The sequence below is a fragment of the Pteropus alecto genome, unplaced genomic scaffold (genome assembly GCF_000325575.1).
Source record: "Pteropus alecto unplaced genomic scaffold, ASM32557v1 scaffold98, whole genome shotgun sequence".
Lineage (NCBI taxonomy): Eukaryota > Metazoa > Chordata > Mammalia > Chiroptera > Pteropodidae > Pteropus > Pteropus alecto.
In genome coordinates, this window is record NW_006443570.1 from 20941604 (window position 1) to 20964932 (window position 23329).

Consider the following 23329-nt stretch of genomic DNA (forward strand, 5'->3'; position numbering starts at 1 on the left):
ATTGTAGTACTTTCACCCTCAGCTGTGCTGACTTCCAGACCATACTTTTACCCTCTTGAAAATAAATCTTGAGTTGGCTGCTGAGCAGTGGAGAGGATCTGCAGACATTGAACCCTTCAGCTATCCTTCTTTCACTCCCAATTCCGGAAGGAAGGCTCTCTGGTGCTACCATACCTGAGCTTTTGGGGGCTTATACAACATAAATTGCTTTGCGTACCATTAGCTGTCTCCACCACTGGCTCAGGGTTCATTCAGCTCTGCTATATCTTTCAATGGCTCTATCTGCTTTCCAGCTTCTCTTCTCCTGTTCTTGCTGAGCTTGTGGATTTGTCTTCTAAATAAATACCTTTGTCACTTGACAAAGAGTATCTGTTTTTCAAATATCTGCATCTATAATAGTATCCTTTTAATTTCTTGTGTGCTTGTGTTTTGGATTGGGCTTGCCAGAGATGTTAAATTTGCTTCATTTTTTAAAAGAATGAACTTGTGGCTTTGTTGATCCTGTTTAATTCCTGCATGTATCTTTTTACCTATTTTCTTTGGGTTTACTTTGCTGTTCTAATTTATTGAAAGAGATGCTTAGTTCAATTTTCAGTCTTTTAATAAATCTAAAAAATAATATTCAAGTGTAGTTTTAGCTGCCTCTCATTTTGACACACTGTATTTATTATTATTCCAGTTAAATTTCCTTTAATTTCTTCTTGGACCCGAGTTAATTTCTAAACATATATGGCCTTCTAGTTATCTTTTAATTTTGGTTTCTAACTTAATTGCACTGTAGTTTGCACTGCATGGTTAACAATCCTTTGAAATTTATTGAGGTTCACTCTACCCCCCAGTATGTGGTCAATTTTTGAAAAAGTTCCCAAGTGTGCACAAAAAGAATGTGCAGTTGTTAGATGCAGTGTTCCACAGATGTCCATTACATCAAAATTATTTAATTCTTTTATGTAGTCACCTGATTTTTTGGTCAATCTATCAATAATTGAGATGTTAAAATCCTCCATTATGATACTATTCTTCCACATAATCGTCAGTTTTTGTTTTATAATATTGAGGTAATGTTATTAGGTACATACTAATTTAGAACTTCCATATTTTTCTGGAGAATCAAGTAAACATAATTATGAAGTGATTCTACCTCTAGCAATGCTTTTTGTTTGAAAGCCTAGTTCCAGAGTCACTGCGTTATACAACTCCAGGGAGGCTGTGGGTAACACACCTAAAATTAGTGTCTGTTCAGAGCGGCCCTAATTTTGCTGGTTATTAGTATAGCTATACCAGATTTTAGTTTCTGCCTGATATATCTTTCTTATCCTTTTGTTATATCCTAAATTGCTGATGTCTCTTGTAATCAGTTTATGGCTGAATTTCTTTTAAAAATCTAGTTTGACAATTTTTTTTTTTTGGACGCTATTTTTTTCATATAACCCACTTACATATATTGTAATTATTGACACATTTAGATTATTTCTACTACCTTATTTTGGACACTATTTGACCTGCATTTTTCTTTCTCTCCCCTATCTTGTCTTTGTATGAATTGATTATATTCTTGCTTGGGAACAACATCCTGTTTATTTTTTAGTAATCCAAATATTTTCAGCACATATAATTAGTCTAAAGTCTAATAATATACTTACCTACTTCCTGAATGACATAGGACTTTAGAATGTTTATTCCAATCACCCCTCTCCCTAATTAGCTATTTTCGATGTATCCGAGTTGTTTTTTTAACTCTAAGACTTATCTACAGTGACTTTGTATTTATCACTTTCTTTGATCCATGTTCTTTGTTGCATTTCAGACTGTCCCTTCTGTTTGGGCAGCAGTTTTTGAATGAAAATGTCTTTTATTTCACTCCTGTTCTTTAAAGAAGTTTCACCGAGTATAGAATTCTATATTCACAGTTAATTTCTCAGAGCACTTTGAAGGTATATTTCATTGTCTTCTGGTTTATATAGTTGCTGATCAAAAGTTAGCTGTCAATCTAATTTTCTTTTCTTTGGAGGTAATCTTCCTTTTTCTCCTGGATGCTTCTAAGATCTGTTCTAGGGTTTCACCACGATGTGTCTAGAAATGGATTTATCTCGCCTGGAAAAGGATTACCAGAATTTTGTAAACACTTTGATTAAAGCTTAAGCCTTTATCTAATGTTATCTTGGAAAGTGCTGGGATAAAACATATCCCCTGCTCAGACTGAGAAGATTCTTAGAGAGCCAGAAAGGCAGGGGGCACAGGCACTGAAGGAAATGTTGATTAGGGTGCTGTTTATTTGCTTTTAGTGAGAGGGAAGCCCAGTCTCAGCAAAATACATACCCTCCAGCCCATTCGAAGGCTGGACCCAGCAGAGCCTCATTTCCCCACCCTTTAGGGACCTTGGATTTGGGTAAAAGAATGGTTAACTGGCAGGGGCATGGGCCCTGTTAAATACGGTGCTTGGAAGCCCTCTGCAGAAGCCAGTGAGGATCAGCACAGGCCGGGAAGGGTCGTATAGCCCAGAGATAAGCTGGTTCAGGAAAGCCCTGAGCCAGTCATCCTGCTGTTTTTTCACTTTGTAGAACATGAGCCACCTGGTTGCTTTTCTTTGCAGCTAAATGAAGAAATCTTCTTAGATTATTAAATAAGCCAATTACTCTCATTTAGCAAAGTATTTTATTCAAAAGCTTCTCAGCACCATCTAGTTGTCAGAAAGAATGGGTACCCCTTTTCCTGCCCACCCAACTCCCAATTCTAGAGGCAGAAGTTAAACCATTTGGCTAGAGCTCCCCTAATAATTACAATTCAGATCATGATCTAATAATTATAATTCTGATCATGATAAGGTTTTGGTTGTTCTCTCACCCAAATTTCTCTCAGCCTCTATTTAATCTTGACTCAAGTAGAGCTGTGCTCCCCCACAGTTCAGAAGAACAGGAAGGAATCATGTCAGACTTGATCAACCTCCCATTCCTGGGCTGCTAGAGGAACATAAAATTACCTTGGAAAAACTGAATCCAGTGACTGCCATCTCGGAAGGACAGTGATACTGTCAGGCAGCATGCAGTTTTGAGAGCTCATATCTTAGGGTTACCCTCCCCTAACTCTACTGTAGGAACATTAGGTCCATTTTCTCTCCATACTCCTCAATTGCTCATCTTCTCCTGTCTTATTAAAACAGACAATGATCCAAACCTTTTTGACAGAGTTAAGACAATTACATCTGATTAAAATGCTAAGAGAACCTGAGCTGTTGGAGATGAGGAGAGTAGATAGTGTGATCTGATCTTTCCCTTTTATTTTCTTTAAGAATATTTTGTTTCAACGTAAAGCACACTTCCCCCAAAGAGGTTCCTGGAGGAGAAATCCAAGAGTCCGACTATGTCCTGTGGGAACACAGTCACCCGTGTAACTTTGGCTTCAGTTCCTGGATCTGTCCTTTGCAGCTACTTCAGGTTCCATGGGAGGAGAAAAGAACTGGAGGCAATATCACTTGGCCAAAGCCCCCATGGGGTCCCAGGCTGGCAGGACGATGGGCTCCTGCTCTAACACAGCTAGCACCTCTTCTGGCACATGCTTCCTATCCACCACCACTTCGTAGACATATTCAGAGAACCACTCATCTGTCATGCACAGGTAACCTGGAGGAAAGAACAGACGCTTCATGAGTCCAGAAGGCAAGGGGCAAAGAGCAGATACCCCACTGGCAGTCTTTAAACAAAACTAGTATTTGTACATGTTTTTCAGCTTTCCCATCTATGATGTCACTTAATCTAAGTCTTATTAGCAATTCTGTGAAGCAGATAAGGTAGGCACGGCTATCTTTTTATCACTTAGGAAAATAGAGCTCAGAGTAACTGAGTGACGTGCCCAGTCACACAGGTGAGGTTCAGAGCTGGGCCTTGGACCTAAGGCTGTTACCAGATCCTGTGCTGTTCCACTGTCCAGGCTGCCTCCTTGAAGGTGAATGGATGACGTCAGAAGGTAGGTGGAAATGCTTCTTATTCATACAGCCACACTGAGGGGATTCATCTCTAGGGCGAGCACACCAGTTCTATTCTTACCTTACCCACCTTTTCAGCATCCTGGCTGTTCTCCTTCCTTTCTCTTGGTCATAAATTCCTACAACAACCAACTATGCTGCTAGGGGAATCCTGATGGGACCATGTCATCACTCCCAGGAGGACGTTTGTGATGAGGAGCAGGCAGAACTGGAAGACTGAGATACCCGCTCAACTTCTCTTCCTCAATAAGGCCCTAGGGTTTATGAATCTCTCCAGTAGTAGGATTGTGGAGAGACACAGCTGTGCTAACCCCCCACGTTGAGAGCTCAGCTGAGACAAAAAGTGTGGTGTCATTAAGTAACCAGCCTAGAAACCTGCTTGTTCCTCTTAGAAAGACTAACTTATATCTCAGCTTCCACTAGGACAACACAAAGTCCCCTTCAGGAACATATTTCCAACAAACTTAAATAGGGGAAAATAATGCTTCACCTGGGCCATTGTTAATATAAAGAGCAAAATTAAAGCAAGAGACTAAAGGGAGTGTATTTAAAACAAGAATGGGCCAAGGAGTGAGCTGTGTCAGTCCATACAGTGCCCCAGAGTCCACACAGTTCCCTGTGTGGACTCTGGGGCACTGTATGGACTGACACAGCCAAGGACTCATAGGAACTAACAATCACCATCATCACCATCATACCTGGCACCTACTGTATACCAGACACTTGAGCCAATTTTCTCTGAGAGTGTTTGTGTAAAGCTAGGTCTGTGCTAAATCATTTCTCACTCTATAGGACCAGAGGAGGGAAGAGGATGTAGATATTTCTCCGAAGCTGGTCCTCTAGTATAGCAGTTCTCAAACTTCTTGGTTCCAGGACCAAGACTGTACATTCTTACAATTTATTAAGAATCCAAGAAATTGTTTGTGAGTTATAACTACTGATATTTACGGCAGAAATTAAAGCAGAAAGTTAAAAATATTAATTCATCTAAAAATAAGAATTAAAAAATAAATATAAATAATATATTTTAGTTAGAAAAGTGGCATTATTTTACAACTTAATGTCTGGCTTCATAGCAGGCAGCTGAATTCTTGTACCTGCCTTCTGTGTTCAATCTGTTGCAATCTGTTGTTCTAGCTAATGCAGATGAAGAAACTCTTACCTCAGACAGACACGCTGCTGGAGAAGGGAAAACCCTGCAGACCCCCTAAAAGGGTCTCAAGGACCCGCAGGGGTCCTCAGACCATACTCTGATAACTGCTGCTCTAAAAGCAAGACTGTTTTAAATAATTAAAAGGCAACAAGATGGTGAGTCTAATTTTGTAAGCTAAATGGTGTGACAGAGGACATTATTTAACTTGAAAACATAACTGCTTTGGTGAGGTCATCTATACCCAGTTCTGCTCATCTCTGACAGAAGTCAAAGCCAGCTCATCTTGATGTGACACAGCATGTTTACCCTCCCAAGAAAATGCCCTAGAAAAGTGTTCAAGGGCTCTAACCAAGTCAAGTAAGGGAATGCATCCTTGTCTCCTGATGCCAGCCTCCTGATCCAGGGCTGCTTTTCTCGGCAGGAGACGCAGGGAAGGAGAGTACAGACAGATATTGTAGCCTGTGCTGTTTCTAGTTTCTGTCTTGATTATATACTCCAGAGTCCTTGGTTTTGCTTGGCCCCTACTTACCATCACCAACACTACTGCCACTGAGTTCTAGCAACCAAAGTTTGATCAGGTGAAGGGCCAACCAGTACCATTTCTTGCTACATCCTAAGTAACTGCTTCCTGAGAAACTCAGCATCTGCCTTCCCAAAAAGGAATTTTCACAGTGGGCAGACCAGACTACTAAACACTATCCATTTGAGATATTAGTTGTCCTTCCCCTCACCATATGCAGGCTGAATAAATCCTTAGAGTACCTCTGGACAGTAAGGCAGGTGAAGGATAGAGCCAGATATGTATAATAAAGTCTGTGTCCTTATGACAATACTATCATCACACAATCAAATGAATCTTCAAAAAATGCACAGAGAAAATGGACAATAAGTACATCTACACATCTTGTTCCAAAAGCAGATCAGATTAAGTCCTCACAAATTAAAACTCCTATCAATTGCAATCCACCCTTTCAGTGTCCTTGCCAAGAGGACCTGCCTTGATTAGTCTCTCACTTCAGGATATGAGTTCTTTGGGGGCCCACAAAGACCTCACAGTCTAGGTGGCTGCCAAGTAATTGCACTCTGAGTAGATAATAAACTTGTGGCTGCTGTAACTGTTGATACTGTGTGTCCTGGAGTTTGAGAAGATTAGGATCAGTATGTCTGAAACCCAAGTGAGCCAAGTACCTACTCGGGCAGCTTTAAAGTTGCCATTTTGATTTGAGAAAATTCACAGCTTCTAGCTGTTAAGCCCTCTGGCCCAGAAAAAGGCACTCCCCAACGAAAAAGGAAAAAAAGAAATGGATATAGCTCTAGAACAGGTAGGCCAAATTCACTCATAAACAGAATAATTTCAAATAGATTAGTTAAGGAAAGAAGACCTTTACCCGAGAAAACAGTTTTCTGAAATCCTACCAGAGATCTAAGATTTAAACACCTCTCAGAGTAGATTAAGGTGACAAATATATTATCATTTACATAAAATTAGATCTATTTTATATCTTTTGTTGGCTTTGTTATATGAAGTATTTCACCTCAGTAACAAACTATTTGTGTGTGTGTGTTTTTTTTTGCTACTTTAAAAAAAGGTGTGACAATATCAAGTAATCTGTTCTGCTCTGATGGGTCTGTCTGGAAGCACAGACTTAAGGAAGCTAGGCTACTGAGGCCTCATTAAGTCACTGCCAATCTTTCACTTAACAGTGATAATTCTAGTTTGAAGAAAGGCTTCCAGAAAGAAAAGCAAAAACCTCCCTGACACTTGTCTCGCATTTCAAACTTCCTATGAGTGAGAAACCACTCTATAGAATATCAGTCATTTAAAATGAAATTGTGAAGACTATGCAGCACATGGAAAAATGTTTAAAAGTGATGAAAGTATATAAAAATGGTATATCCTATAATATTACAACTGTATTACAAATCCAGATATACACGGGGAAAAAAACAAAAAAATAAAATAATTTTATACCGTAGGGTAGGTGATTTTCCCTCCAAGTTTATGAAATGTTATATTGCTTTTGGACTCCTTAAGTATTAACTAAATAATTTATGCTCACTATAAACAAATTTGGAAACATGGGAGAAGATGAGGAGAAGGAAAAAGAGCAGGAGGAAGAGGTGGATGAGAGAGAGAAGACAAATATAAATTTAAAAACTGCCTACAATTCCACCACCTTGGGATAAACCCTCTTCCAATTTTACATGTACCCTTTGATAGTGTCTACACATTACTATATACATTTAATAAAAATGAGATATCACAATGCTCTTTTATTACAAAGTACTACACATGCTGTTTTCCAATTTTGCTCTTTCCGTATTGATAAAAAAATACATCTATCTACATCATAATTTTAAAGTGCTGAATCTATATGAGTAAACCAAAATGTATTTAATCAGTCTTCCTGCTGTTGGAAAGTAAAATGTTTTTTCATGCTTAGAAACAATACTGCTATAAACATTTTTGTAACAAAATCTTTGTTACATCCTTAATTATCTGCTTAATCTTCTTATATCTTCATCAGTACTTGGTACACATAATTACAATTTTCTCTTTGGGTCCAATCTGAACCCTGGGTGTGTGCGTGTGTGCGTGCGTGCGCGCGCGCACGCGTATTTGCCTGCGCTTGCGATTTAGTTTTATGTAAAGTGCCAGTTTGGAACATCTACCTATTTTTAACTCGTGTTTTACCTTTTTCATAGCAATGAGTAATAGTACATTATACAGTTATATATTATAATAATGGCTGCATTTTTCCTATTATGTAATTTGCCTTCTAATTTAGTTTATGATGTTTTCCAGTTGACTAAAATTTTTTATTTTTATAAAGCCAAATTTATCAATCTTTTCCTTTATGGCTTCTAAATTTGGTTAATGCATAAAAACATTTTTCTGCTATTATAATGGGAAAATAAATAAGAGAAAAAAGTGGGATAAGAAAACATTAGAAATAATCTCAATGAAAAACTCATCACTTACTAGGGCCTTGACATAGTCTAGCACCTAATTATGAACATACACAATTTTAACAGATAACTAAGTAATGACAATCTGTCAACCACTTCTTTTAGGTGCCCACTGTGTAAAACATGCCCTAATAATATCTTACATTAGTACAGAGTATGTCGCAAATGTGCAAAAGGACACAATCCCTATGGAATGCAATTTGGCAATACCTAAAAAAAATTTGACTGCATTTACGCTTTCACTAAGCAATGCCATTTCTGGGACTTCATCCTATACACACATAATACTTGCATGCACACAGTTAAATTATGCATTGTGTATTTATGCATAAAAACAACCAATACTTATTTAGCTCCGACTATGTGTCAGGCCCTATTTTCAGCATTGTACATATATTAATTCACTGCAATACTGTTTGTAATAGCAAGAGACTAGAAACAACCCGAGTTCTATTAGTAAGGGAACTGGTTAAAATAAACTGTGGTACATCCAGACAATGGAAGATAATAAAGCTGTACTGATGTGGAAATGTACTGACACAGAAACTGATAAAGAAATGCCTCTAAGATATGCCGTCAAGTGAAATGAAGCAAGATGCAGAGCAGGGTATGAGGTATGTTACCTTTGGTACACTAAAAAACATGAGAAAGGTATGAGAAACAAATGGCAACCTGAAAGAAGAACGAAGAGTGACAGAGACGTAAGCAAAATTCCTCTTTATATACTTTTTTGTATTTTGATTTTGGAACAATGTAATTTTATTTGTTAAATGAATTATACTTTTAGAAGGCAAAACAAAACAAACACTCACACACATACAAGTCTGCAGGGAGCTTATACTTCACAATGCAATTCCATATCCACTATCCTTGTTTTGATTTTAATCCTCACAACAACACTATGAGGTAGGCAGGGTTGGTATGAATTGTTGTCTAAAGTCACGTAGCCAGTAAAAAAAGCCCACACTCCAGGTCTCAACTTCAAATTCAGTCTTTTACACGGGGCTCGGCTTTCTCCAATAGAGCAGTGAGCAGCAAAGATGTGGCAGGTAGTTATGGCTTCGGCAACAGATAACAGCACGCAAATTAGCTTAGACACTTAACTGTTTGGAACCAATTCCAGATGTTCACACATCCCATGTTAAGAGTCATGCACCCAGTTTTTGTGGGGTCCTATTATGAGCTATTTTGTATCTTTAAAAGATGGTATGCGTTCTAAGTGAATGTACTTAAAAGGATGATGAACAGCATGGGCTGGATGTTAAAAGCAAAGCAAAACAAAACAAAAAAACACAATCAGAGGAAGGGAACCAAAACCATCACTTATAAGCCAGACATCTGGACAGTCATCTAAGAAGAGGATTCTTTTTCCTCCAGAGTAAACATAAAAGTCCGGCTATTCATGCTCCTGAACCTTTTGCTGATAAGAGAAGGAATACCCTCATAGCTGGATATTAACTGTGGTCTCTTTCAGAAACAAAAGCTAGAGAAGATACCATTTCCCTGATAAATATACCAGGAAAAAGCAGAGCGAAAAGTGTGGTAAAAAAGCATTGTTTTTTTGTGGGTTGTTAAACCATGAAACCACAACAAAGCTGAGTCAGCAGAAGTCCACACTTCCTGAGGAAGTACCCTTTGCAAAAGAGTCCAGAAGAAGCCTGTCCACCTGTGGGCTGGGGAGAGAAGGCCACACACCAACCAGTCTGGTTTCCCCTTTCACTGAACCACTGAGCACAATCCAAGCAAGTCTGAGAGCACACACACAATTCTGCCAGGATTTCGCTGTTGGACAGAAGAAAACACAAATTTAGATGTCATCCAAGGGTCTTTTTACCACTGGAAACTCAGTGATCCCAACTTTCACTACCTTGTTTCAGCCAAAGTCTGCTTTTTGATCATTCCTCAAAAGCTCCATTGACGGCAGGTCACATTATTTCTTGGCCCCACTCCTCAGACCTGCCCGAAGAATGCTCCACATGCTAAGAGCTACTGTTTCCCTGGCTGGCCTCCTACTTCCTTTCCAAAAAAAGCCACACTCTAGCATCTTTCCTCAAACTCCACTCACCCCTCAAGAATAGCTAAGGAGCCTTCACTCAGCCTTTCCAATCACTCACCATCTCCTTTGCAGTTTATCAGCTATATTTTTACTTATTCTTGTGTTTGTGTTTTTATACTTGTTTTTATAATAATTGTTTTTACATGTTTTTATAATAAATTACTAATACCTTAGGGAGCAAGATTTACAGCTTCAATTAGCCCAGCTTCAATCCGTACCCCCCACCCCCCCCACACACACTGCACCTAGCATCTGAAGGAATTAAGTACTAAAATGTTGCTGATGTGGCATAATAGGACCACTGGGCTTCCACCCCCACATCCTCAAGTTTTCAAAAACTGCCTTAAAGTCCAAAGCCTTTTCCTTGACTCATTTTTTTGACTGCTCTACTGTAGTACTGTTTTCTACCAAGTTCTCCCTGATATCATCAAATCTGTTGGCTTCTAACTCCTTACCTGTTCCAATAACCTCGGCCTCAATGTCTTCCTATTATCTCCCCACTGAGCCCTTCCTGGTTCTTCCTTTTCGTCATCTGCCTTCTTGGAGAATTCATCTCTTTTCTTGCTTTTCTCAGTCTACTTATCTCATATCTTACAGTCTGAGGAGCACACCATGAATGTCACTCTGTCACATCAAAGCCCTCTTCAAATTCCTTTCTGTGTCCCTGATGAGTAAGACTAAATTCCTCTGAGGGAGAAAGACATTCATTTCACCATGGTCTGTGCATGGTCCCCTGCATCCCATCAATAAATGTGAGGTGATGCTATTGCTAATGGTTTTCTCTCAGCACTAGGTTTATTCACCTGAACTGCTCTCTCTCACGAAACTAAAGCCACATGATGAGCCATCCATCCAGTAAACTGGTGATATAGCACAATGGTTGGTTGCACTGGGGTGCAATCCTGAATTCTTAGAGATCTAAAGCTAGAACCATGGGCAAGTTAGACAGCCCTCCTCTAGAAGGGAAAGGTTAAGGAGGCTTATGTTCTTGCTTCCCTGCCCTCATTCACCTACAGATAACATTAACAACAGTAACAATGATAGCTAATATTTTTGAGTATTTCTTATATGCCTGGCACAACTATCACAATAACTGAGGTAGGTACAATTATTTTCCCCATTTTATAGTTGAAGAACCTAAGGCTTAACAGGTTAAATGCCATGACAAAAGGTGAAATACACAGACAAAAGGTAGGGTTGCCAGGATGCACACACAGGCAGTCTGGCCCCAGGTTCTGTGCTTTAACTTTATCCTTCTCAAACCAACATAAACGTACCTTGGAGACAATCTGGTGAAAATAATAGATCCTATCTACAGGAAAAAGCAAACATACACACAAAAATCTGTACTAAATATGAGGTGATTTCTCCCTGAAACTGATGCCTGGTTGCATGTTAGGAACCTCTGTCCCATAGTTTGTCCCCTCGCACAAATGGTAGCCTCTTCTAGTCACACACTTTGATAAGAAAGCAGCAGTCAATCGGAAAGTACATGCTTCCTCTGTTTCACTCAAATGTACTATCTTTAGCCCAGTCATGCATGCTGTTTAGTTAATAAAAATGGAGGGTGAGAAGTCCCTCTACAATAACTCAGATACCCGCATTTGATGGCAGCAGCACTTTTCCCAAACCTGTAGAGACAGGAAAACCCTGAGATGACATAACAAATTTGTATCTTGCCTCTTTTCAGGAAATCAGAAGCCTCTGTTTTTAGCTCATATAATTTTCTCTTGTTTCAGCAAGTTCAGCTCATTGTTGTCTATAATTTACATTATTTGTGCTAGAAATCTAAAACAATCTCAAACAGATCTGCAAATAATCAGGTATCTTTTATTGGTAACATACATTTTTAGGGAAGCTGCCTTTTGAAATTAAGAAATCTGAATCCCAATTCTATCTCTGACACTGTGCAATTGAATAAGTCAAAACCTCTCAATAAGTTTCAGTTTTTTCTCCCACATAAAACATGGGCATAATCACCCATGTTCATATCCTGAGTTACTCTACGTTGATGCCATGAAGAAAAACACAAAGACATTAGCAAACTTTGAATTCTTATGAAGCAACAAGATGCTACGAACTATACATCCTGAGTATCTCTGATAGATATATGGAATATTCCTTAAACTCTTTAGAGTTACATAACAGTACAGTTTGAAAACTGCTTTCATACATTATTTCATTTGATGGATAAATACATATGTATTTGTTTGTATACATATATTTACATATTTACATACATATGTATATATGTATGGGGGGAGGAGAGAGAGAGCAAAAGCACGTGTGTGAGAGAAACTGTAGGACCTCATAAAAAAACAGTAATTATCCATGTTACTGATAGAGAAATGTGAAACCATGAAGAGTTAAATTACTGTCCAAGATCTACAATCAAAAAAGTATTAACTGTCTCTCCTGGTTCTACAATATAACATTATATGAAGGATATGATGAGTTTTGTACCTCGCTGGGGACATACTGTCTCTAAAATCACATGGGTTAATTTGGCTGGTGAGGCAATTAAAGGCCATACTATTGGTTTTCAGGAAGCAGTAGAAGTTCAGATATAATATGAATCAATCACATAAGTTTCTTTCCAGATTAATATGTAATATGCCAAAGTGTCTTTAACTGAAGTCATCGAGAGACTCCGTTTTAGGAGAAAGTCTGGAGAATTTACTAGGATGAAATCAGGAACAGAGAAACTTATTTATAGAAAAAGATGAAGAATGTGGGTTCAAAACGATATCAAATGTTCATGTATCTGAAAGGCACACAAGCGATTTGAAAAATGAAATGCTAATCTTGGTTCAAAATGAAAATCTGGAGAGACAGAATTTTTCAAAAGATAGTTTTTCCTTTAGTGACCATTGAAGAATTAGAGAATAATATTCCCCCTACTCTCACTTAAAAGTTTTATTATCATATTAAGAAACTAGACTAAACAGGCATTAAGAACGACGTTATGATAATTCTATGTTCGGAGCTCTGCTGTACCAACCTTTAGCACTGGAACACCGTATCTCACGACTAAGTGAACCAATCATAAAGAAGTACTATAAAAAGACTGGTTCATTAGGAAGACCATCCAAGAATTTAATTTACTGACTACCTAAAACACTTTATTATATGCATGGCAGAATGTTGATAACTATTAAAGCCGAGTGATGGGCACACTGTGTGTGTGCGGGGTGGGGGTGAGAGGGGTTGTCCTTACTACTATTTGGTTAAGTTTATATATGCTTGATATTGCCCATGATAAACAAAAGTTAAGGAAACAATAACAACAAAACATATTATAAAGCAGCATGTGCAAAAGAATTCTGGGAAATTTTCAGTCATTACCTAGTCTTTAGTTGTCCAACACACAATGTGCCAACTTTGGACACAAGCTCTCACAAAGTATCCATCCCTCCCTCCTTATTCATATTTCCAGCTTTTCAAAATGGTGTTTTAAGAGCCTTTTCTCCTGACATTGGACATTTACATATCTTCAGATCCTTTATATGGTTTTGTGTCCCCTTAGCCACTAGTTTCTGGTCACCAAAGATCATGAATTATGTGATTTCCATGAGTGGACTAGATACTACCAGAACAGAGAAGCTGAGCATCTTTTAGTGGTTAAGAAAATAGTCTCTAGTATCAGACTACGGTCACCTTGGCTTAAAGATTAAGTTCTTTTCAGATGAAATTTTACAAACTATTTACTCTAACAAGCCTATCAACTTTTTAAAATGTACCAAGTTCCAAAGTTTGTTCCTTCATCCAACTGTGAAATCCATTTCTGACGTGATCCATAAACAAGGTACAAAATGCATAGTCAAGTACTTCAAGAAGCAGGGGGATAAAGAAAGCCATGTTGTTTATACAACATGTTAGATATGCAGCTAATTTTCAGTCCAGCTAACTAAGAACTAAAATTCACCAGCATGAGGTATTCAAACAGGCCCAGTAAGACAAGAATTAATTTCTTCTTTTATGTCTCTTGTGATGAGAAGGAACCTCTGTCCATGTTGTGAAACAGCTGGGTTTTCTGATTTACTTAAGTCTCTGGACAGGAAGGACCATGAACGTGACCAATGGGAAAGACTAAAGCCAGGACTGGGCAGAGGGCAAGGGCAACCTGCCCAGGTATCTCTGCTCTCTTTACCTCCAGCTGTATTATCAACACTGCTTTTTCAGAAACCATCAATCTTAACAGGCAGAAATCCCAAAGAGAATAGTAACAAACTGTTAACAATGTTATCTCCAGAAACCAAATCCCAGCAATGATGTTTATGATTGTCATGTCTCCCAAGAGAGCAAAGAGGTTCTGCTTCAGATATGCCAGCCAATACCCACCAAGATAACAGACAAGAGGGCCCTGCTGGGGTAAACACACATCACCAGCATAACAACATACTACGTACTCTCCTAAGGTCAGGCCAAGTGTGCCAATTAAATTAGATGATGTTTTCTTTCCTTTCTTCCTGTTAAGTCTTCATTACCAAGAAATACATAAGAATAATTTATTTTGGCTCTGAATGAACTATTCCCTACCCTCACTTGGTTCAATTCCTTATCTTTTGGCTCTCTACTGAAATGCTTTGCTCTGTATAATCTCAGGCATTTCAGTTATTCAGAACAACAAAAAAGTTACTTTAATCTTAACTGGATAGCTGTAGATTTTACTAAGAAGGATTACAGACAGATCATAGGAATCAAGACCTCAGTTTTCTCATCATACAGTCAGCCTTCTTTATCTGCACATTCCACATCCATGGATTCAACCAACTGTAGATTGAAAATATTTGGGGAAAAAAAGTTATGTTATTGCTGATGTGTATTAACTATGTAGTTAGGCCTACAATGGGTGCATCTGTACTGAACATGCACACTTTTTTCCTTGTAATTATCTTCCTAAATAACAGAGTATAACATTTATTTATAAAGCATTTACACTGTATCAGATATATAATTAATCTAGATATGATTTAAAGCCTATGGAAGGATGTATGTAGGTTGTGTGCGAATACTACACCATTTTCTATAAGGGACTTGCACATCTGTGGATTTTTGTATCCACAGGTCCTGGAACCAATCCCCCATGGACACAGAGGGATGACTGTAATAACAGAATGAGTAAGTCAGCAAAGGCAAACTTTTATTGAGTAGGAGTAATGAGGTACAGTTGAATGGAAAAAAAAATTGCAAAGTGGCCCAGAATCCTCTTTAAGAGTAGGTACTTAGGTTCAAAGTAATAGACAATGATTTATTCTACACAAAACACAGAGCATTTGCCTGACTTTAAAAGTGTTTATCCTCTCTCAAATGGATATCACTACTATCTACAAACTCAGTGACTGTTAAAGATTAAAAAAAAAAATCACAAAAGTAAGCCAAAAGATCCAGGATCATCTAAACAAACCATAACTTTAGTTCTTTTCTTAGACATTAACCTTTATGATAACAAACCCAACCACAGGAATCAAATTAGACCAAAAATGAAAGAGAAGCTAGAGGTTCATCTGAGGCAATATATTATGTTTTAAAATGTTATAAATATCAAATCCTTCCAATTTAAAACAAGCTATTCCCTTGCATCCACTTAATTGTCACCAATTTACAGATATAACTGAATTGTGATTTATTTTTAATCTTTCTGCTAGCTTTGTTAAGGTTTATATCCCTCTCCACCTGATTCCGATGTGTATTTGTCTGAAAATGAAATTTGTCTTATAAGAAATCACCAACTAAAAAATATGCTGCACTTTAATTCATAATAGTAATTTAATAAGCACCATATAATCACAAAACTAACAAGAATCACAGGAGGACTTGCAACTATCCTATGATGAACAGAAATGCACTAACAGCACCTATATCTGTTTACATATAAACAATGAGCTGCTGAGTTTCACAGCAGATCCCAGAGAAAGTTAGCCAAAACCCACCGAGGGTCATTCCATGGGGAGATGAAAAGACTTGGAACGACAAGTTAGATGGCCTTCAGGTTTTGGCCATCATATACCAACCTGTGCTGCTCAATCGCAGCATACTCAAGTCCTGTCAAGTTCAAAACTAAGGTTAATGGGCTCTTTTAAGACAGAAATTTTCAAATATAAACAACTGAAGCCCCAACTGCTTAATTCTAAACCTCCATATCCTTCTTCCTCCAACTTTTACCCTTGTAAATCCTAGGGCTTTGAGGAATAGTTGGAAAATCACTATTCTAAACATAAAGGGAGGCACTAGGCAAATAATTGAGATCTCTATTTTATTTCTCTGTCTGTATCTTGCTCTAAGAAAATTTGGGCTGATTTCTGCTTGGGTGAGATGTATGCTGAAGTCTGATTCTAAGTTTCTGGGTATCTCACTGGTTTTCCTACCTACTTCCTCTGAGTCTTCTATCTAGTCTAGTAAGCTGAGGTTAATGTGTTTTTCCTAGCTAGCATCCATTAGCTAAAAGTAAGGCTATGAAATCTGGAAGAGCTGACACCAGCACATTACACACAAGCAAATACATGCTCACATACGTAATACTCTATAGCTGTCATCACTTTTGGTTTCAAATCCTAAAAATTAGAGCATAAAAGCTCCTTAAAAGGCTTTTATCTACTGCGAAAAATAGTCTTTAAAAATATGGTCTCAAAAATTTGCAAGAAAATACCCTAAACTGTTAATCAATGATGATCCCTGGGTGGTAAGAGATTTTAATTTTCTTTTTGCTTATCCATATTTTTAATTTTTCTATCACTCACATATTACCTGTGGGGTTTTTTTTAGTCTAATTATTATAATTTTCTTATAATTTCTGCCTGGGTTTTGATTTGTCAGAATAAAACAGCTTTAAGCAGTAACCAAAGTGTCATTTTTCTCTTTAGACTTCACAACTTCTAGAGTCTCCAATTAATACCTAAAGTTTCTTGCCAATCCCATTCTCCCACTCAGAAGGCTCTGACTTTCTAGAGAGTTAGTGCATAGATGAAAATGTGCCAAATACTATATATACAGCAAGTGTTCTGGCAAAGGGCACTCAACCTTCTCATTGGCCAAACTGAATGGTACAAAGAGGTCTAGCAGGGTCAGCATGGTCTGGGACAAATGCCAACATACATTGGTCTCAGAGTCAACTTGCAGGGTTCCAGCATGCCATGCTGGTCATAGAAATCCTAGAGGTAAACTAGATCCTCAGATTTTTCTCTAAAATAGTCTATCCAAAAGGACAAATTATTGAAAAATGCTCCACACCAGGGCAGCTTTATACCCATATTGCCTAGGAAGCAGAGAGTAAAGTAGACTCCAGTCCCCCTGAGTTGGTATTACCATATTAAGCTCACCTTTGTGGCCATGGTCTTCACCCCATGAATTCTCCACTCTCCATTTCAGGAATATACCATCCTGATCATCCTGCAAAAAAAGAGTGGATAACAGTGCATAGTCTGAAACTAGATCCCTTTTGGTGAGGTGTCATGTAATTTTAACTCTTTGTCAGCCACTCAGAAGAAATAGCCTTCTCTATACAGACATGATACACAGGATCAGGACCATGTATTTCCTACTATAACTAAAGAGATACTCTAAAGTAGAGTTTGAATCTCTTGGGGTAAAAATGTAATAAACAATCAAACCAATACATACTATTTTCTCCTTTACATTGTATATTATACAGAAAATAAGCATATTAAAATGCTACTTGGCTAAGAAAAACAAAATGTTAAATTACCAAAAGCAGTGAACACCATCTGAAAGCCAGTGGCTTTTGCTTTTAATCGATCAGCATTCTTTACAAAGGCATCCCAATGTATTTGTTTTAGAAATGATTCTAAGATCTAGTCAGTTTAGAAAAAAAAAAACAAAAAAATTCTCATCACATTGCCTAATTTCCTACTTAGGAGAACCAAGTAATGATACTCTCCAAATGTGTTCTCCTACTGATTCAGCTACACTAATACTGAATTTAATACAATAGAGATTAAACAGCAAAGCAAAAGTAAAAAGACTATTTTCATAAAACAAAACTTAAGTAGTACTACTGCTTTCTCGCTTCTATCTTTATTAATAAGCTCAATTTTCATCTTCTTAAAGGAACAATGATATACATGATGAAAACCTTCATTTATAGTCTTTACTACAGTGATGCAGAGAGGGACAAGAAGAAGGCTCCATTTGGGGAAAGACTTTTCTCTTTCATGTCTACCCGGGGCATTTGCCGATGTCAAAACAACTTAAATCTTTGTAGCGTGAGAAGAGAGCTGGCTCCTGTATTATCTCCTAATGATTTCATCTGTCAACTCCCACTTATATATAACTGCATGAGTCTCACTTACATGGGATTTGACTCTACTCTTGGCAGTTTTCTTGGATCTCAGTAATTTTCAGTCTCAGAAAAAAAAAACAAACCTATAAGTTTCAAACACTCTTATCTGCAATAGTCCTTAATCTTAGCCCCAGGAATCTTCAAAACTACATCATCAAACTATACATTCCAATGCTAGCCTATTAAATGTCTGTTTTGGTTTTCTGCTCTATCCATTATAGTCCATCTTTACTTTCCACTGCTAGAATCTCCACCATTTGTTATAAATCTGAAAACGTTTCTTTTTCTTTACTTTGCCAATGAATTCTGCATGACCTAGAACAAGATGTTCTCTGTGTCACCTACAAATATAGAAAAAGACTTGGACCTCCCTCATAGGGATTCTAAGAAAACAGCAACAAGAAAAGAATATCCTAGAGTATAGCTACTAGCATTTATCTCTGTATTAACATGCAAATACAATGCAAATTAGTTTTAGTGGTCAAAAAGTCAAATTGGAGGGAGAAAAATCTCAATGTAAAATTCTAGTTATGATAATATAAATTGTTTTATAACATGTATGGTAACTCCATTCCCCTGAGGAAGAAATGGCACATTAATAAACCACACCAATCAAACAAAGACTGAAAGTTCCTGAGAAAATGATATGGTATCTATGATTTCTACTTCTGAAAAATAAGAATACTCTCTAACAGAGATGAAAAATGATAAAAGTCCAACCTTTCTTAGAAATTATAATAACTTTAGGTTTGTTTCTTAATAGTCCTCTAAATAACTTAAAAGTTTAACTTTAATTTATAGAGCTTTAGTTATAAATCCACTGAATTTTATAATATAGCAGATCCAAACATATAAATATGAATAATTTATTTTGGTAGTATTTTATTCTATTTTATTTCCTTTAATATTTTACTATTTACAGTGTTTTATGAAAAGTTCCTTCTAATGTTTTGCTTCTAATGTCACGGTAGTTATTCTGTAACTTTCCTTCTAGTATTAGATAGGTTAGAAAAAGAACATTTCTGCTTAAGGAGCCTAAGGTCTTTTCTTCCTATGATTCCTGAGCACAGGTGTAAAATATCCCTTTTATAGCCTAGAAATGGGGAAGCTTATGTGTGAAAGATAAAATTTCAGTTGTTTCCAACAAATTGTGTCCTGGAAATAGTAGTGTTATTACTCAGAGTATTTCACAGGAAATTCAAAATACTTTACATCCAATTTCCTGAAGTTCTGCATAAATCTCGTAATGGGCATAGAGTCCACAAATTACTGTTACTGACATTCTATTGCAGAAGAATCTGAATGACAAATGAAAGGAAGGTAAGTCTGAACATAAGTCATCAAGATATGAACACTTTCAGGGCACATGTAAATTCCTTATTCAAAAGACGTTATCTTCTCCCAGGTTCCCTTGCTGACCTCTTTTCACACTAAGAACTTCCAAAGTTACAGAAAAGCAGTTACTTCTTACTCCCTGCTGACCCAAATTTTGTTCCTCATGGAAATCTCCTATTTTTATTGCCTCTGAGCATGCAGCCAAACCCATTGTGACACGAGTACAATGTCTTGCTTGGAAACTAACTTTTAACAGAAATCATATACTCTATGAATGAAGCTCTGTTGGATAAACAGTCTGAAGAAAAATGTAGGTCCATCTGTGAAAACACTGCAGTAGGCATGCTGAGGTCATACCTTTTCTGAGACAGCAGTGAAGGTCATGGCGTGGGTCATAAGTGACTCACCAAAAGTCAATCTCTCAGCTTTATTCATGTTCTTCAAGGAGACTCCAAACACTAACTCATGGTCATAGCTGTAAAAAAATGACAGTACAGAATAAAGAGAGTACAATCAAGGGGAAAGCTAGCTTTTGGTTGTAAAAGAAACATAGAACTGAAGGGGCCCAAGAGCTCCAAATAAATGTGTGTTGTAGCTCTTCAGAGAACTGGGTCTCTCAATGGGATTCCAGTCTCTACTGTGTCAGAAAAGTACTCAAGAAAACATGAAGCGATTAAACATAAAGTCCCCATGTCAAAAAGCTGACAAGATGGGCTTGCAGCACTATCAATTTGGCAAGAAAACTTTTAAAAAGCTTTTGAAGTAACTTCTTTCAAAAATGGTCTCTTTTACAGTGGTAGAACCACCCGGTTTCTAAATTCATTTAGACCACTGCTGATTGTGAAATTTAAATAAATAATGTCAAAAATATTGGAGAATATTTTCAAAGTTAAGAAAATCATTAATTCTCTTTTAGTAGATTTCTTTTCTCTTATTAACTATCGAGTTACTCAACTTCCTATAAATAACCCTAAAGTAGTATCTTTTAACAGTCAAGAAATCTTGTATGATTTAGTTCACAAATGAACCTTCATTTTCATGAACAACCAGTAGGAATGCTTTAAAGTATGTATGTAAATTAGTCTTAGTTGTCGTAAAGACAAAATACAGAAGGGATCAAAGTAAGAGTAGTTTAGATGGCTCATATAGCAAACAAGAGGTCTGGAAAACCTTTCATTACATTCCTAAATGTGCTGAGCAGATTTACATAACAATCAATTATTTTTTTTAAAGTGCCTTTCTCATATACTATGGCTTTTTAGGCACGTCCAACAATTTCAACTGAGACACAAAGTATAATCTTGACTTCCTAGGTTAGTGCATATAAACAAGTAGCATTTCTACTATGAGTCCTCAAACTCTACAAGATGGAAACAAAGAGACCCACCCTCAGGCCAACTTTACTCTTTGGGTGAACCTCAGCTGAGTCATTTCATACCAAGGATGAACTCCAACTGCAACAAACCACAAATGACTTTCTTTTTTAAATTTCTTGTACTCACACATTCATGTCACTGAGGCCCAGCTTGCCATTGAAGTGTTTTCCAACATCACAGCCAAACCACACAGCCTAGAAACAAAGAGGAAGAAATAAAGTCAGCATAAGTCCTAACTTTCTATTATATCAAAGAAGTGGAAGAAGAGGTTTTAACCCCAATGCAGAAGACAGAAAAAATACCAACCTCTCCATCTTTGATAGAGGCAGCAACCATCTTTTTCAAGAAGTCAATAGGCTGGTTGTTATATAGAGTTTTTCTCCCTCCAACCATATTGCTTAAGTAGTCCACTGTGTAAAGTCTGTTGTACTTGTGCTGGGGCCGAGGGTCATTCACTAAACAAATCTATTGAGATCAATAACATGTTGATTAGAACATAAAACCAGGAATATCAAGCAAAATACACACCTCTCCTCTAAGTTCACATGTCTGCATTAAAGCTCATCACCTCTGCCTCCAAGAACAAGCATTATAAACACATTGTTAAATAACAAAGAAACAAAAGGTGGCAAAGTCAGTGAGAGAAGTCCTTGCATATTCTAATTAGTGCAAGGGATACATTTGGGAGCTGCATCTTTCCTACTGGCAAGAATCGCCCCCAAATTAATTCTGAAGAATTGCATGCACTTAGTAAGGCAAGATGGAGATCCCATCACTACAACGTCCCTGCTCTCAAATTACAAACAGGCTCAACACCTGGCAATATCTCAAAAAGAGTTGGGATTCCAATCATAAAACAAAGCCATTTGCTTATAAGTGTGTCAAGACGACAATAAAGAAAAGGGCTCTGGTCTTCTCACTAGGCAGTGGAGAAGACCTGAAGAGAGCAAGAAAAACTAGGATGGGACACTGCTCCCTTTCATGAGAGTCCTGGCAGTCAGGGGAAAGGGAGAGGCGCAGAATAGAGATGCTCTGAAACCACAATAAGAAACACCCAACACACTTTTATTGTCTTTGTACCTGAGAATGATTCTGGGCTCAAATCAGGGGAGCATGTGGGAATTAAACTAATGCTGCTGCCCTACAATTAGAAAAGTCTCTGAAGAGAAGCACTGGGGAATCCTGATTTGTTCAACTTTTTTAGGTCCATAAAACACTTCACAGGAAGAGAGGAAAAAAGTCTGTTCAGTTTCTAGTTTAATGATCATGCATGTTAACCCAGGAATCTTATACCCTTCCCTGTAGTCAACGGGCATTTAAAAGTAAACGGCGGTGGCTGCCAGTGCCAGTCTCCAACCTTATCTTCCACATTGAAGAGTGGCTTGACATGTTCCCTGTAAAACTCCAAGGGTGTTATGGGACCAATCTTCTGATAATTTTTATCTTTGTCTCGATACTCCCAGGTGAATGTCTCTGGTGGGTTCCCGATACAGATGCACACTACTCGGAGTATCTAGAAGGAAAAAGGAGGACAGATGAGTGATGGCTAGGGGAAAGCATAATAATTCACCTCTTCATTTTCCTCAAGCTTGGGAAATACAAGAAATCAGTGGCCAAACCCAAGCCAGAAACTTCACAGGAAATCAATTCTTGTTCCAAAAATTAGAAGGTTGATGTTCAGATTTGATATCTGTCAACTTCTGAGTTCCTAAAATAAATCTCTGAACAATACAATTCTGAAATATTGATATTTAGTGCTTAGCATTTGCCCTGCAAATTAAACTTCCTTAACCAAGAAACTGCTCACTGTTGAAACACAAGACCTGGGTTGCTGCTCTGTTGATTATATTTCAAGTGACAAATAATGTCAGATTTTATAAATGGATTTCCTTCCCTTTAGTCTTCTAGGTTTTACTTGATTGTGACAGGGGTCTCCACTCAGAAAAAAGTCATTAACTTTTCAGCTGGAGTTTGGATGACACTGCATGTTAAAAGCATTATTAGAAAAACAAGAACAACTTTTAGTAGTAAGGTACTATTTTTTGTATTGTGAGACCATAACGTATTTTCTAATGATGTCACAATACCTTTAAGTTAGCATCATTACAATCCAAGAATACGTTTACTATAATTTTCATTTTATAGAAAGACAGAAATA

The 23329-nt window shown here is 37.5% G+C and overlaps 1 protein-coding gene across 2 annotated transcripts in view; it reads right to left on the minus strand.

Annotated features, from left to right (window-relative positions):
* Positions 1–2636: 2636 nt before the first annotated feature.
* The window catches only part of BLMH (bleomycin hydrolase), a 41255-nt gene continuing 20562 nt past the window's right edge, over positions 2637–23329 (minus strand). For both annotated transcript variants that reach the window (XM_006925038.3, XM_006925039.3), the window contains exons 7-12: positions 22529–22684; positions 21478–21636; positions 21298–21365; positions 20153–20270; positions 17481–17550; positions 2637–3620 (exon numbers count right to left, since the gene is read on the minus strand). In XM_006925038.3, the coding sequence (XP_006925100.1) occupies positions 3469–3620; positions 17481–17550; positions 20153–20270; positions 21298–21365; positions 21478–21636; positions 22529–22684 (723 nt within the window). In that variant the 3' untranslated portion in view covers positions 2637–3468. The remainder of the gene's footprint in view (positions 3621–17480; positions 17551–20152; positions 20271–21297; positions 21366–21477; positions 21637–22528; positions 22685–23329) is intronic.